The 17439-nt window shown below is 44.0% G+C and overlaps 1 protein-coding gene across 1 annotated transcript; it reads left to right on the forward strand.

The window, feature by feature from the left end:
• The first annotated feature begins 5203 nt into the window (after positions 1–5203).
• On the forward strand, positions 5204–5578 carry LOC136523258 (uncharacterized). The gene has a single exon (XM_066517000.1). The coding sequence runs from the start codon at positions 5204–5206 to the stop codon at positions 5576–5578; it is 375 nt and encodes a 124-aa protein (XP_066373097.1).
• The last annotated feature ends 11861 nt before the right edge of the window (positions 5579–17439 follow it).

Here is a 17439-nt window from a genome sequence, read left to right on the forward strand (position 1 = left end):
ACAATAAGTATGCCGTGTAAGTTATATAGAAGAGAAACATATTGAAGAAACAAATAGTAATAGCAATTACCCATGCTCGCGAGCATTTGAAGAAACGACGACCTCCATCTATTCCCTCGGTGAACATCTGCACTAGGCAGTCCTCACCATGTATGCATTTTGGCCACTCTTCTTTTCTTTCATCGTATCCTCTCAGTGGTGCCTCTTTGGTGAAATCACTTTTGCTCTCAACTGGGAACCTCTCATAAAGAGCTTCCTCAAAGAAATCAGGACCAAGAGGACCCTCCCACCTAATGGTAGTTCCCTTCCCCTTTCCTCTCCCTCTGGATGACCCTCCAGACATTGGTACTGCAACGAAAGAAAATGCTGAGGAGTGTTCTTCTTCCTTGTTGTGTGTGTGAATGAGAGGGAGTTAGTGGTTATTTATAGGTTGAGGGGAGGAATGGAGGCCTCTCAATGTGCCATGTCAGCGATCCGTGTGCCTCTTCACCTCAGCCCTTGGATCAAATAGTAATAAGATGGATGGTGGAGATTGAGTGGAGTTATGCTTCTTTGCATGCCAGTATTATGTCAGTGATGTGATAAAATCACTGATATCCTTGTATCTGAAAAGTCTATGTTTATTGTCTAAAAAGCATAGATTCGTTCACTGTTGCTTGGTAACCCTTGATTCATCTACAAAGCGTATGTACGATATGTTTGGATTATACATGTTCTAATAAATTTACAGTTAATCTGTGTACTACATTTGTGACTTTTTAGCAGTGTAGTATGATTAATGATTCACGGAAAAAATTCACAAGAGTTTCCCTTGTTTTAGGAGCATCCACAGGTAGAAACAGAGACATCATTATATATTTCAAACATTTAATCATCCAAGGAGCAAAATACAACCACAACGAACATCACAACCAACATAATATGTCCTGCATAGTCCAAATAGTCCACAATGTCCATACCCAAATAGTTACAGAAAAGTAAATATAAAATACATAATAGTGTATACTAACAACTACCACATCCCTCACTGCCTCCTACTCTTGCCCTTACCCTTGTGATCGAGAGCGCTCATACCTAGAGTGTAAGGGTCACGCGGACGACATCACCTAGTGCCTAGAGGCGGTGTAGGATGAGTCGAGGGAGCGGCATGGAGCTGAGAGGGGCCAAGCTCCTTGTGCTTCTTGTCCATGTCGTCGTCATCATCGTCTTCCTCGTCCTCGTCCCCTATAGCTGCTTGGCTAGAGGAACCCAAGCCTCCACTGCCTACAGAAGGAATGTACATGTCTTGCGTCGTGTCTGTCCTACAACCACAACGACCAGCCACACAGCGTAGATGACGTGACAGCCTATGTTGTACAAAATTATGTTAACTGAAAGAATCTAACGTATTAATGATATGTTTGAAAGAATATTTTTAATCTTACATCCAGGAAGCTAAGCATGTAGTCGTCCCTGGCTCTCGGCCGAATGCGCTCAATCTCTTCAACTGAGCATTTGAGTGTATTGCCCTGCAACAAAGTTCTCAGTAATAATACTTCTGAACAGATAGCAATAGGTTTTGTTTTCTTTTGTACAAGAATCTAACGTATTATAAGGGTGATACGGCTCGAAGGTGGCACTAACTAAAATAGATAACTCCTAATGTCGGTCCAAGAACGCCTAATGTACTGTTGTGCAACTTAACGTAGAAAAATAAGGCAATTGGCTTACCACTCTGTCCAAGATCGGTCCTGCCTCCACCTGCCTTCCTGCACGAGTCGATTGGCCACGGGTTCCGCCTCGCCCGACCTCTAGGGGCGGGCTCCGTCTCATCGACACCGAGGCCACAGGCTCCGCCTCGCCTGACCTCTAAGGATGGGCTCTACCTTGCCAAACCCCAAGGTCATGTGATCTGCCTCGCCTAACCTCTAGGGACGTGCTCCACCTTGCCCGACACCGAGGCCGCGGGCTTCGCCTCGCCCGATGTCTGAGGGCAGGCAATGCCTCACCTGACCACCAAGGCCACAGGCTCTGCCTCGCCCAACCCCAGGGTCATGCGATTTGCCTCATCCGACCTCTAGGGATGGGCTCTGCCTCACTCGACATCGAGGCCACGGGCTCTGCCTTGCTCGACATCTGAGGGCTGGCTCTGCCTCGCTTGATCCCTTAAGCATGGCTCCTAACGGAAGCTTACGCCGCCGCCAACCACTACGGGCTAGAAAGTACAACCCAAGGTCAAACTTCTAGCATCGTGCAGGGAGCAGTCATGTCTCATCATGACCCATCCCCATGACATGTCATTCTAGGGAACTCACATCACCCATAGTGACAAACGCGTGATCACTATGCTGCCTACTCCCTGTACGGCCACTGATCAGCACGCTGGTTCACCACGCAGCCCGCCGAGGCGGAGTGGGACGTCATGACCCACTGACAACACCAGGGCATGGCATCATCGGCGGACAAGCGCCCGACGTGGAGCTGTCCCTGTCACCACCTGTCATGTCAGCGGGACCCGGACAAAGGAAAAGAAAGGCCTGGCGACCCTAAAGGACTCTCTCTCTCTCTCTCGTTCTCCTCTTTTCTCCCACTATAACCCATGCTTTCCTTTGTCCTATAAAAGGGAAAGCAAGGCACCCACTAAGTGGCATCGCACAGCATCGGACATCAGACCAACGATCGCACCGCATCACACCAAAACCACTAGCATCGAACCTCAAGCACATAGCCGAGCAGCGACCGAGCTCTCGGCACCTATTCATTCTTTCCACCAGAGACATGGGACATGTCCCTCTCTCGCCCATTTGTAACCCCTACTATGAACTTTCAGTGCTAGTAACATGAGCAGCAGCAACAAACTGGACGTAGGGACATTCTACCCGAACCAGTATAAACCTCGTGTCCTCTTAGCACACCATCTGGGCCAGACGTGCAATAATACAAATTTACTCATTGGTGTTTACTCGAAACACCAAAACCATCCTTCCAGAGTAGATTCTTGACAAGGTGCCTAGTACACCAACGATGGTGCAAAGGTGCATACCCCTCTATCTACTCTCGCACAACATTAAGTATGCCCTGGTGCCTATCACATATGACGCCAACCTCCCTACCAGGCCCAACCACATGTATCCGGACTAGCCTCAAGAACCATCCTCAACTGTCATTGTTCTCCTTCTCAACCAAAGCAAATGCCAAAGGAACCAACTTGTTCACGTCACAGGATATGGCTATAAGAAGTGTGCCCTGGTATTTGTCAATCAAGAACGAACCATCAATGGAGAAGACAGGACGATAGTGCCTAAAGGCCTCGACACACTGAGGGAAGCACCAGAAAGTACGAAAGAATATCTGCCTCCCATCCTTCCATGCATTTGGTTTTGGGATGTACTCATAATACATGTCTGGATTCACCGCTTTGATTGCATTGAAAAGAACTGGTAGCAGCTTATACCCATCCTCCTAGTCCCCATATATCATCTTCCACGCTCGTTGCTTAGCCCTCCATGTTTTACCATAAGTTATCACATAACCTCCATACAATGCCTCAACGGTCCTGATAATTGTCCTCACCTTCATGTTGTGTTCTCCCTACAAAATTCCCATCAACCGCTTGGCAATGAGGGTAGATGTCAACTGCTAATGCCTTAGTGTTAGCTCATGGTCAGCACAATTGTGTGGCCCGACAACTTTTGTGATCTTCCATTTTCCGGTGACCTGTTGCTTCCTTGCACAAACCCTCCATGGGCAGCGTTCCTTGTCACACACAATTATGTAACGGCGCTCCGCATATGAATGCAATACCTTATAAGGTCTCTTTTGTATCACTACAAAAGCCTGCAACCACCTCTTTAAAGTAGGGAGGTCATTGAACACCCTCCCATTCTCAATTACCATGTTAGGACCGACCTCAAGAGCTTCTAGGAGCTCATCATCATGTCCTTCTGCAAACGCCTGATCGGAATGAGCAAGATCGCTGAACTCATGAACTCTAGGATCACGGTGGCCGGAAAAGATAAGCCTCAGCATCTCAACATCACTCTCCGTCAGCTCTCCAACAGGGCAATCATCATCAGAATCAAGAGCCCTAGCCATCTCATATGGCTCCGAATCATGCATAATTTCAACACTATTGGAGCCACGGAATCCATCTCCAAAGTGCACTTGCGCAGCAACAGGGGGCACATCCACATTCTCAGGAATGTCTCCTGCAACATAAGTAGAGAAGTGAGGAAAAAATGAAAGAAATAGATGTAAGGAACAGGGTAAGCTCCCAAAAACCATGCGGTTAAGACACTTACTCGGATGATTCTGTGTCAAAGGGATCTCATGAGGAGGATCTGCCACGAAAATATGAGTCTGACAACCATCTCCAACTATCGCATTGGGGGCAGATTGAGCATCGGGAACCATAGGTGCAATCTTCACATGCATATAAGGTTCCAGAACGGGAGGCTCAATGTGTGCCTACTGATCCATTGCTGGGGGAAACCCATGGGGATGGGATTAACTAACACCCGACGCACAACCACGTCCAAACATTGCAGCTGGCTCTTCATAGCCGATCTCACATAGTTTTTCCATTGATCCGCACAACCAATTGAGATCATTTGCTTGAAGATGTTGGGAGGAGAACCTAGGTGCAGTACATCATCAACTGCAATGCCATCATCTCCAAGGCAATGCAGCTCCCCCCGAGTCCTTGCAACCATCTCACTAAATGAAGGCCTATCATTGAATAGCACAGGCACGCTTTGCATGTCAACAAACTCAATGTATCCATAGCGATCGCTTTCAACGGTGCCTCCATGATATATGGTCACTAGGTTGTCCATCTAGTTCAAACATGTAACAAAACACATGTCCTTTAGTCCAAATTAGACGATAGATAGTACCTAACAAGTACTTTCTAACTACAAACTAAGTAAATAAGATAATAACTACGTATATATACAGTGTACTCACTAAATAGCTAGATCATATTTAGTTAACTAAATATATAACTACATATCTAAGTAGCTATCTAACTATATCTATATACCTATGTATCTATGTTTCTATCTATCTACATATATATCTCACTAGATCACTAACTAAATCAACTACCTGAGTCATCACATTAACTAGTAAATAACAAATGTCAACTAAGTAGGTACATTGCATATTCATAATTTTTACCTTTCCAACGACTGATCCACGGACGTCGACGGAGTCGTAGCGGACGATGGGCGTGGGTCAGGCCGACGATCCGGGCCGGCCACTGCAGGTGGTGGGGTCGGCGGTGGCGCGGCCGACGGCAGCGGTGGTGCGCGGCGGGCGCGGGATGCCCGGGGCTCCACGCGGCGAGTCTGGCTCGACGGGCGCGGGAGGCACGACGGACGCGGCCGAGGCCGGCGGTGGAGGGCAGCAAGGCAGGGCGAGGCCAAGGCGAGGAGAGGGCGCGGCGCGGGCGCAGGAACCGGCGAGGGGACTGGGGCGCGGGTGGAGGGGCACTGGCCGTGGCGTGGGCGGCCAGCCGCGGGGCGCGGCGGCCGCGAGGCGAGGGCCGTCCGCGGTGGCGCGGCGCGGGTGGCGGCGAAGCTCGGCTCTGCTCTGCTAGGGCGAGAGAGGGAGAGGAAGAGAGGAAGAGAGGGGTGGGGCCCATAGGTAATAAAGGCTCAGCGCCAGAGTGACTGGCGCCGAGCTCCCTGCCATGTCACCTTCCACGTTTGCGTCGAGCCTAGGAGTTCGGCGTCAGGGACGCTGGCGCCGAGACGTGTTAGCTCGGCGCCAGCTTCAATGACGCCGAGCTAAGGGTCCATATTCTGAAATCTTTTCTTCAGGGGTCTATTTATGAGAAACTTTTAAAAAAAGGGCTAAAATGTAAAAAATTCGGCCTTATTACGTCGTCGTCATCATAAAACTGATATACACTGGCATGTTTGTGATATCCAATAAATGCACGCCAAGTGGTGGTGGTCTCTTTCTTCCTTGGCGGTATAGATTCGAACCTTGACTCTATGGATTTGGTTCACTCTAATATCTCAACACTGCAAATCAAACACTGCTGCTTGTTTCAGCACTGCCTACCGGAATCATGTGAAGGTAACAGAGATCTATCTGTATATATACGGTTACAGCAGGCGATCAATGTCGATTATGCATAGAGAACGAAATGTATGGGCACGCATGCTATTTCAATTTGCAACAGACTATTCATGTGAGCTGTGTGAGCACGATGATTCCCAAATTCCAGTAAGAATCCTTCAACAGATGAGTAGCTAGCGCAGGTCGTGCAGGCCGACCAGCGGATCGGTACAAGTTTGGTCTCACCACAACTTCGGAGGGTTTCAACTTTCAGGCAATGCAAATTAGAGTGCCAATTTGACGGAACACCTTTTTATTAGCCACAAGATGCACCCAGCACCCCGCGTCCAGTAATCACATATGCCACGCTCACATTGCTGTGCCATCCACTCTGTTCACACGGCATCACCCGTCCTCTGTTTTTGTAAGACTGAACTTTAGGATCAGAGCTACCCCTTCTATCTCAAAATATGATATGTACACATATTTCAAGATTCAAGCTTGATCAATAATTAAAATAATTGGTTTAGTTATACAAAAAAAAGTTTGTCCATAAAGAGGTTACATTGGACAAGTCATTTATATCCCTCGTGGTGCAATATTCAACACATATCACGTAGAACACGCCAAAGAAATTTAGCATAAAGACGGTAAAAAAAGATATTGAATTGTTTCTTATTGATAACTAAAAAAACGAGTTTAATTCGCATTCCAGCTCCTCCGTGAAAGACTAGTTTTTTTAGGATAATTCCATATTATTTTTTTGCCACGTCAAGGCCCCACCACGTCCGCCCCATGATTGAGCGCCAGAGCCTAAGCAATGTGCCATTGCGCCCCGTGTTGACTCGTCTAGTTGCGCACGGCACAACGGAACTCCATTGTCGTTGCCTTGGACCATGGCCCCGTACTAGGCTGCCATTGTTGTGCTCGTCCATGGTGCTTGTGCGTCCTATGCCCCAGCCCCACCATGGGAATTAGCCAGCTCGTCGCCATCTCCTGCTCCCTCTTCCTCTTCCTCTCCTTTGTTGTTGCCAACGCTATCCAAGGCTCAGGCTTAAGCTCCTCCGCAGCACACCCTGAACCTCGCCATGCATCCCAGTCACCAGCGTGCTCGTGCTCTCCAGCCGCACTGCCATGAGGTAGGTGGCCGCGCTAGCCGACACATGCGCCGTGCTAGGACACTGCACCGTGTCATGAGCCACACACGCTCCTCCTCTTCTAGCGAGGGCAGCTGAAAGAGGATGTCGTGCTTGCCTCGTCCTGTCACCGTACCTAGCTGCCTTGCTCAACTCGTTAGGCCGGAGGGGAGGGTGCTGCGGATGGCAAGATGTACAGCGACCTGGCACATCCGTGTGCTGGACCACATGGTGGCGGAGGGCGCCATGATGTTCTACGGCAGAGCAGTAGGGGAGGTCTTCGGCCACGATGTTAAGACAGGGGGCAAGATTGTGACGGTGGATGACCTTGACGGCGGCAGACGAGAGCATGCAGGTGCAACACTTAGGCCACGTTTAGTTCCCAAAAAGTTTTCTAAAAAATGCTACAGTAGCCATCACATCGAACCTTGACGGCGGCAGACGAGAGCATGCAGGTGCAACGCTTACTTAGGCAATTCGCAGTGCACCTTGAGGTTGTTCTCTAGCATCACTGCTGTTTATTTCTATTTGCAACATGAGAAGGTTTTGTGTATATATATACTGTTAAAGCAGGCGATAATGTTGCTATGCATATAGAGAACAAAATGTATGGGCGGCACCCATGCTAATTCTATTTGCAACAGACGGCTATTGTGTCAGCACGATGATTCCAAATTCTAGTAAGAATCCTCAGTCCCAAATTCAACAGCCGACTAAGCTATCACCATTCACAGGTCGTGCAGGCCGACCAGCGGAAAAGGTATATTGCAAAACCCCATTTTTCTCCATGTTTTTTTATAAAATCAAAAGGTGATTTACCGTACTTTTAATGACTGATGACTAGCACCTCAACCGGTGTTTTCATAAAGTTACACTCTTAACTTTTTTAAAAATTTTGGAACATTTATTTGGGTCACATCCACTATGGAAACATCCCAATGTCTGAAAATAGAACAAAGGTTGACGATATTACTCATAAAGTTGTGTTAATATGGTAAAGACTAAAGAGTGCAGTGAGAAACCTCATCATCATGTATTCGAAGATAGAAGAAAGAATAATTAGTTTTTTTTAGGGGAGGGGAAGAAAGAATAATTAGTAACACAAGGCAGTAGGGATTATTTGGGCCAGTTATTGGCCCCGTTTGGTACAACTTATCTGGGAAGCACTTCCCAGATAAGCTGCACAAATAAAGTAAAAGCGGCGGTCAAAATAAGCAGCTTCTGCTTTTTAGTATAAATGGGAGCTGTGAGAATAAGCGTGGCCAGAATAAGCTGCTGAAAAATGTGGCGTTTGACTATTGATTTCAGCTTATTTTGATCATAAGCAGCTTATAAGCTGTACCAAACAGACCCATTAACGTGAGCCACTGGGCCGGACCACCCTAGCAACAAATAAATGACTTTCTTGGGCTGGGCCCTAAAGAAGCTCTAACATCAGTTGCCGTGCCAACACACACAAAAAAAAACAGTAATTGAGCTTGGGTTAGAGCTACTCCCTCTATCTCAAAACATAACATGTACAAAAATTTCAAGATTCTTGCTTTTTTTTATCTTTGGTAAAAAAGTTAGTTTAGTTATACAAAAAGTTTGTACCACAAAGTGGTTATATTGGACAGGTCATTTATATCCCTGGGTAGTGCAATATTGAACGCTACCTTCAATATTGAACAACACACCAAATGATTTTAGCATAAAGACAACCGTGCACTTGCTTCAGCTTCTTCCGGCTGTGCGTCAATGGCTGCACCTCCAAAGCTACCTTCTACCGTTCATAAGCTTATGCAGCCCTAGGCCGTAGCCCGCAGCCGAAAGAAGCATAAATGAACAAGTTGTTTAAGATGTTGAATTGTTTCGTATTGATTAACACAAAGGAGTTTAATTTGCATTCCAATTCCTCCTAGAAAGATTATTTTTGTGAGGATAATTCCATTTTATTTTTACCACATTAAGAGCTCAACGGTGTTTTCATATGTCAAATCTCTTTATTGATAAGTCAAACATACTTTATTGACAAGGAAACATTTTCTAATGATCAAACTTTGATTGCCTTAAAGATATATTAGAAGAGAGACATTAGCGGTCAAAATGTGATCTTTAAAACAAGACCAAGTCAAAATATGTCATATATATCTAAGTATAGAAGGATATTACAATGTGAATAATAAATAGATTACATAGTTAACAATAAGAACAACCACGCCAGCAGTCAAAAACATTCATTTGTAATAATGAAACAAGCCTCATGTACTTCGTTTGTTTCTTAATATCTTAGGGCAATGCTCACAATATGCACATTGTCTAAACCACAGCTTCTTTTTACAAAAAATAGAAACACTATCCAACAACCAATGTTGCTGCCGCGTTCTTGCATGTCAAGTGTTGGTTGCCTCCTTGTTTGTTGCTAGTATAGATTGAAATCTCAACCCTGATCCATGGATTTGGTTCACCCTAATATCTCAACAATATAAACGACACACTACATCTTGTTTCGGAACTGCCTACCAAAACATGTGAAAGGTAAGGTGATCGATGTTACTATGCATGCGGAATGAAATGCATGGGCACACATGCTATTTGCATTTGCAACAGACACTTTGTGTGAGCACGATGATTCCCAAATTCTAGTAAGAATCCTCAATCCCAAATTCAAACGACTATCTTGCACAGTTCATGCAGGCCAACCAGCTTATCAATGCAACTTCGGTCTCACTACTTCGGAAGGTTTCAAACACTACTAACAGGGAAGTAGGATTATTTGGGCCACCTATTGACGTGGGCTGGACCACACTAGCAACAAATAAAGGGCTTTCTTGGGCTGGGCCCTAAAGAAGATCTAGCGTCAGTTGCTGTGCCCATTTCGTCACTGGAATTCCACTCATGTTTTAACGGCTTGGCTTCCTTTTTCTTTTTGCAGAAATCATCATGATAGGGTTTCCTTTTTCTTTTCTTTTTTTTTGCAGAAATCATCATGATAGGGTTCTCTTTTACCCTACCTCCATGATTGATGTCTTGTTCTTCTTTGCGACCACAAAATTCGTAGAGTTCTAGCTAGTCGTCTCAACGGTGCATGATTTAAACACTGCACTTTATTTTGCTTCATTTTCGGCAACTCTCACACATTTTAATTCCAGTCATTTGCCCCCTCTTTCTCAAAGTTATATTCTCCTTATCCGGATTTCATGAATTATCTCAAAAGTAACCCGATCATCGTCACATCTTTAGCATGTGGACGATGCCATCTATATCACTTTATTCATCCATCCTTTGGCGTCAGAATTGCATGCCGTGACTGCTATATATGCTGGCTAGTTGCCCATATGGAAAAACAAGCACTATAAGTCTAAGACCTTAGGGGTTTTTTTTTTCTCACTTTCATTCAAAACGTCTGTGACAAAAAAAAAAAGATGAGCTAGTTGCCCATATGGAAAAACAAGCACTATAAGTCTAAGACCTTAGGGGTTTTTTCTCTGACTTTCATCCATCACTTTTGTCCCCTCCTGTTTACTTTTCTTCCTCTCCAGTCTTCACAGCATGCATGGACCCATCATCATCATCATTTGGAGCCCTGCCAAGTGCCAAGAACCTCAACATCTTGATGGCTCAGCATCTGCCAATTTTCACCAATGGAGAAAACACAGATGCAGAGACTTGCACATCCAGGACCAGGACGATGACAAAACAGGAGAGAGGACTCTGGACTTTGAACCTCTTTGGGTGCCAAGAATTTCAAACTAGTCCTGCACTGCAGCATTCATGGCTCTCCACACACCTGGTCATTCAGGCAGGCAGAAACAGCGATGTCACTGACCGGCTGATCAATGCAGGCTCTCGGTCTCTCCACAAATTGGGCAAGTTTCAAACATGGATGGAAAATTATGCATTTGCGATCTCTTTTTTTTAAATAAACAACAGGGTGGAACATTGTATATTACTTAGCTGTCATTTTCATAAAATGGAACTGATGAACGATGAAAAAAGACAGTATTGTTAGTATTCGCACTCTAATTTATGTGTGCCCACATAGTTCAAGACTCAAGTCTCTTCGCTTCGTCTAGATTGTTCCTCTTGGTTAGTTGACTACTGGATGGTTATGTTTTCGCCTAGGGTCGATCGATCATAGATGGAACTAAATGAGATGCGGCATGGTTTGACATGAGCTCCATGAACTCACAATAGTTTCCAAGGGAGTCATTTTCTTTCTCTATTTATTTTGGAGACAAATAAAAAAATGTTTTGTCACTCTCCATTTCTTCCTTTCCTATTTGTACCTTTTTATCTACTTTTAATGAGCGACCAGCAGTTATCCAACTGTTTTCAGAAAAGTTACACTCATTTAACTTTTTGAATTTCTTATAAATAAAAAGGAGGAAACTACAAGCCATAAACCCATAAAAAAACTTTTGGTGTCACATCCACTATTAAGAAAACAGATATGCCAAATGGTAACCTGACAAGCACACATCCCTGTTGTATATATCCAAAAGAAACGAGAGAATCAAATGGTTAGGAGGAAAAGAAAGAAAACCGTAGATTTTTTTGCGGTCTCCATCCTTACACAGGAGTAGACTTGTACATCACACACACACACACACAGCAGGGAAAAGGGTGTGCGAGAGTGGATGAGATGGATTGGAATTTCATTTGCAAGAGATGCCAAGGGCAATCGTTAATTCAGACCTAAGATAATAGACTTTGTGGGCGCTTGTCACCTCAACTCTTCTTTTTTTTTAGTTTCTTTCCTGGCTTTCTCACCTTGAGAGGTATGGCTGCTAGCGTCTTGCATAATCTATTTTGGCTCTAGTAAATGGGATTTGGTGCCATGTCTCTTTTGCATACGACGCTTCCAACTTCTAGATAAATGTCATGCCTCACGCGTACTTAATTTCCTTCCACTGTTCACACTGAAAGCTTACATCCTGACATTTTCTGATGTTATATTCCCATCCAATCAATTCATTTCTCCATTCCAAAAGAGTATCTGTATCATCATGAAAAAAAAAAACTTGTGACTTTTACTGCAGCAACAGTTGCCTGAGAAGGCAAAAAAGCAGTCACTCCAGAAATCTTAAGAAAATGTTATCTTTCCTGCCATTTGTTAAGAGTAGGGTAAATAAAAGGGTAGAGGCTGCTGATCAGGGTTCAGAACAACTAACGTCATGTAGTAGTTTGCAGAGATGCAGAGACAGAATGTCATGTTTTAACTGACGTCCAATACTAGTAGTAGATTGCTGCTTGCTTTACTGAACATAGGGTTCTTGGAACATACTCATCGTGGTGTTGGCCGCTGCAATGCAACCCGCACCAACTCTCGCACTAGGAGGATTAGCGCTTTTGTGGCCAGGCCAGGTTTCCTGTCGATCCATGTGAGAACATTGTCCACTGGGTGTTGCCTGCCGTGGCTACACAATCTTGAGCATCAAGTGACAGGCAGGCAGCAGGTAGTAATCCTTGAGGGAAAAAAATAAAGGGTGACTACAGCAAGTGGAGTAGCAGTGGTTAGTGCTCAGAGGTAGCTGGGATTTGAGGCTGGACACTTTGCAGTTTGCATATAGTAGATTAATAGTACATGACATTGCTTGCAGCTGGGTCCACTTGAATTTAGTTAGACTCATGTATGCATAAAGCAACTACTCAGGTATTTCTGAGTAAATGTTAATTTCGTAATTATAGATCCATATTATTCTGAACTGAATTTGTGTCAGTCAGTATATGAATAGTACAGATCACCAAGTCATAATGGTAAGAGAGGAAGACACAAAATAACATTTAGGCTAACTTTTCATCTAGCAATTCAGTTATCAGATCAGTAACTACTTACTCCATTTGTCAGCTTGTTTGTGGTACAAAAGGAAATAACATCCTGATAATAATGATCCCTTTTGGACATCACGTACATTTGTCAATCTCCTCTTCACTGAAATTTCAATGAGAAAAGATAAACAAAAGAGGACTATCCTATCAGCAGCAGGTACTGTTAGTACCGTACTAATCTTTTGGTTCAATAAAAAAGGTAATATGAGACTGGTCAGGTTAGGAATAAGATGAATCTCATTCTCACTAATAATGCTCCTTTTCTGCTGGGTCTCCCCAAATTCAGCATTGAAAAGACGGCAGGATATATATATATGTGTGTGTGTACAATGAAGCATTTTCTTTTTCTTTTTCGCCGTTCAAAAGGAGTTGGCGCCCTCTCACTTTGCTCGTGGGCTTTGATTTGATTAATGCAAAAGTGCATGCATGGTAAAGCAATTTGAGCACGGCCATCTTCAGAATCAAAAAGTGAGTACTGTACTACTCTGGTCAGAAACCAGAACCTGCAGTGGTACCTGCTAATCTTCTTAAGTGCAGTACAAATAGCATGGTTTTTTGTTTGCTAGTAAGTAGTACTTGCTTAAAGAACAATAATGAAGCAATTATAGAAATTGGTTAGAAAACACTAACTAATTGCTGGTCTATCCATGGAGAGAGGGAGGCAGGCAGGAATCTTGTGCAGTGTCAGTTGGAGGTTGGAGTTGGAGCCTCACTATCCTTGCAGTTTACAAAAGAAAGAAACAATAGCAAGCTACCATCAACAAGATAACACTTTCAGGCCTGCTTGGTTAGGTTAGGTTGGGCATATTAATTAGGTGATTAGGACTGCACCAAGTGCCATCAATTCCTACAGCCTAAACTGTGGACCAGGCTTCATTAACATGACGCTTAAACCTACCTACGGTACAGTGGTAGTACTAACAACAAATTGTTAGGTGAGAATTGAGATGATGGTCAACTCCCTTCCCTCGGCCTGCTGCAGCTAGCTAAGCCAACGCATGGGGCAGACAGACAGGAATCAGAAGTGGTCTTAAGTCTGCTTAACCTCCCATTCCCATGCATGATGCATCACATTAATCAGTGGTGTTTAAAGTGCGTCCTGGCACTCCATGGAAGCAGATTCCAACCGGCAACAAACGGCCGCACCCTGTTCGCTTTGAACTACTTCAGCAGTACATTTTATCGAACCAACAGTATTTTTCTCTCATATATTTCAGCGAAACGCCTGTTCGTTTCGCTGAAATTTGGCTTATATTGATGATTATGCTGATTTACTGTGGGAGAAAAATACTATTGGTTCGTTGAAATGTACTGGTGAATAACACTAAACAACATCAACCGCTGGGTTCTGTTAGGATTCACTAGTGCTAATAGTTAGATAGCTAGTAGCTAAAATGTTTCTAACTATTGGCTAGTTAATTATTAGCAGGGTTGTTCTGATCCACATGCTAATAGTTAGTTAGATGTGTATATGAACGTTAGCGCCTCTTCACATTGTTGCCACCTGCACTTGCTAATAGTTAGCAGGTTTATGTTTATTAGCAATGCATGTTTAGATCTTTACCTACTAATTTTAGCTGTAACTGCTGGTGCTAGTAGAATCCAAAGAGATCCTTAGCAGCTAGAGTAATAGACACCCGTTGCTTGCTGTAACACAATGCCACTATGCAAAATTCAGTGATGCTGCTTGACTGCTTGTGCTTTCCCAGAGGAGAGAGAGAATCATTAGGTAGCAGGAGACTAGTCGCTAATTATTAGTAGTATAATTACTCACTGTTCCTCCTATCTCTTTCTCTCTCTCTCTCTCCTGCACATGACACCCGTGCTGTGTCTTCTCTCTGCTCTCTCTACACATATGACCGTTGGGCCTGATGTGCTGGCAACTGGTACACAACGGACGGCTACACGTACATATGACCGTTTCCAGAAGGACGGACAGGAAACGGGTCAACGTTACGTTACTACGCTTCGACTGGAACGGGATTCGGTTCCTGTACTTTGTTTTGCGCTGGCTGCAGTTTTCGAAAGAACACCGTGCGCTCGCTCGCTGGTCGCTGCCTGCAGACTGCAGTGTCAATCAAGGCATCAACTGAAGAAGAAACTCGCCGTCCTCGTCGTTCGTCGTTCGTCGTCCTGCCCTGCTAGACTGTTGCACGCACTGCATCTCTCTCCCTCCATGGCCATGGCCTTCACCCTCCACTGTCTGTCTGTTTCTCTGAGCAGCCCATGCCTACCCCTCCTGCTCTGTTTGCTCAGCTCATGATGTGGTGACTTTTTTAGTAACCGTGCACATATTTTTCTTTCTTTTCTTTTCTCACATGTTATAACGAGAGACTGCAGGTCTGTCCATCAGGTTTCTTTAATCTTGGCGGATACTGTACTCTGCTATTTCTTTTTAAAAAGTGATTTTTAAAAAAAATAAAAATGCATTTTTTTTGCCTTGTGCCAAACGTAGTTCCTAGCTGAGACTGAAGTGAGTGCAGCGGCAGCAGCAGCTGGTTGAATGCAGCGGCAGTGCTGGCAACGGTAAAAAGAGGCCGAGGCCGAGGCCGCCTCTTTTGTCGGTAGCTTGTTTCTTGTGCACACACGCGCAGCAGCCGTGCCCTGGCCTTGGCTTTGTTTTCTCTATGACAGTGGGGCCCCTGCACTGCACTGCACATGAGACGGCAATCATCGTCCACAGCACAGCCATACCACGCCAGCTTAGGCATACAACAGTTTTTGTTGCATCCGGTTTTAAAAATAAAATCAAATACACACTATATGTGAGTTTAGGAAGTTAAATCTCACATATAGCTATAAATAAGGGTAATATCATAAGACAATGGTTATTACATAGCGTATTAGTATAAAGAATACAACCTCAGAGTATAGACAGCGGAAAGACAGCTCTGATCTTCAGGTGAAGTCTCCACTTCCACAGGGACAACTGACTGGTTGATCACAAGTCTAATTCCTCCAAACTCTAGCAATCTGGTACCCATCCGGGATTTTTATCCGAATAATTAAAAAATAAAGCAAGCGTAAGTACATGTTGTACTCAACAAATATATCATGGGGTTCGTGAGGTTCAAAAGGCCGACACTGGTTTAACTGCGATTAGCTTTTAATAAGTCATCTTTTAGCAATTGAGTGGCAACAAGTTTATTCACAAGCCCATATAAACACATGATCAGGTAAACATGAATAATAAATAGCATAAACAATAATCATTAGTGATCGTCTTCATCATTCGTAATCATCAGTGTTCATCATCTATTCCGTAAAGGTTCCAAGGCCGCTCGTGACCGTGAGCACAGCTGATATATCAGTTTTACACTCTGCAGAGGTTGTACACTTTCACTGTGAGTCGTGATTTACCCTTTTGCCTGAGACGACCAACCTCTTGACCCACTACCAAGGAAGGTCGGCAGGGTTCACTATAAAGCCTTTCAAAGGTTCATCTAACAAGTTAGGGCCGTTAGGTTTCTGTGCCCTGTGAATGTAGGGCTCTCCTTCCGACAGGCACAATGACGTGCAGCCTATACACTGACGCGCATCCTATACACTATATCCAACCCGAAACACACCCCTATTGCGCCATAAAGGTAACTTCTAACAAGCTAAAAAAGGTCCTTGTACTGAGCTAAAGTCAGAGCCATGTAGCCCTTATAGTTGTACTGTAAGTCCCGGATGATCACTTACAGATAAGTTCTTAGTGGGAGGAATCTAGAGCACCATAAAAACAGTCCAATGCTCTAGCCCCTTTATTCCATGTTGCTAAAAAGCATCTTTTAGTGTTTATTGCATATTACATTAGTCAAGTTATAAGATCATGGTTGTAGTTGAGCACTAGCAAAGCTACCCAATGCAATAACCCAAAGGTATCAAGGCACAAGGTACAGAGTACTAGGAAATCATTAGTGGTAATCAAAGTAGACACATGCAGTATGAATTAAATGATTATAGGTGTATAGGACAACAAGGAAGATCACATGCTATACTTGCCTTAAACTCAGATCATCTTCTTTTGATTCGTAGCCTCCAAAGAACTGCTTCTTGATCACCACGTAAAACTCACCGACTGGACATGATCATAAAGCACCACACAAGCATCCATGCAATCATACACGAAGCAAATAATAGATCTAAATTAGAACAATACACCAAATAGATGAAACAACAAGTAAAAAGGTTTTAAAGATGTTCTATACGTTGCTACAAACACACAGACGCAAAAAACACGCTAACCGGAGCTACGGTGAAAAAGATACATCTACCGAAAGATTTACTTCATACGTGGAAAAGAAAATTATAGTCTTTATTTATTTTATAAAAGTATATATAGAATATTCTATACAAATATCTAAAACATATTAAGTCAAATTAGTTTTGATTTAGAAAACCAAGAGAAAGCTAATCTTACTTTATTTAGAAAAGATTGGTGTGAAAAATCCGAAGTTGCTTT

This window comes from Miscanthus floridulus, chromosome 18, assembly GCF_019320115.1.
Source record: "Miscanthus floridulus cultivar M001 chromosome 18, ASM1932011v1, whole genome shotgun sequence".
Classification (NCBI taxonomy): domain Eukaryota; kingdom Viridiplantae; phylum Streptophyta; class Magnoliopsida; order Poales; family Poaceae; genus Miscanthus; species Miscanthus floridulus.

What these genes read in the sequence shown, in the direction of transcription:
- LOC136523258 (XM_066517000.1), top strand. Translation starts at nt 5,204, where the DNA reads ATGGGCGTGGGTCAGGCCGACGATCCGGGCCGGCCACTGCAGGTGGTG.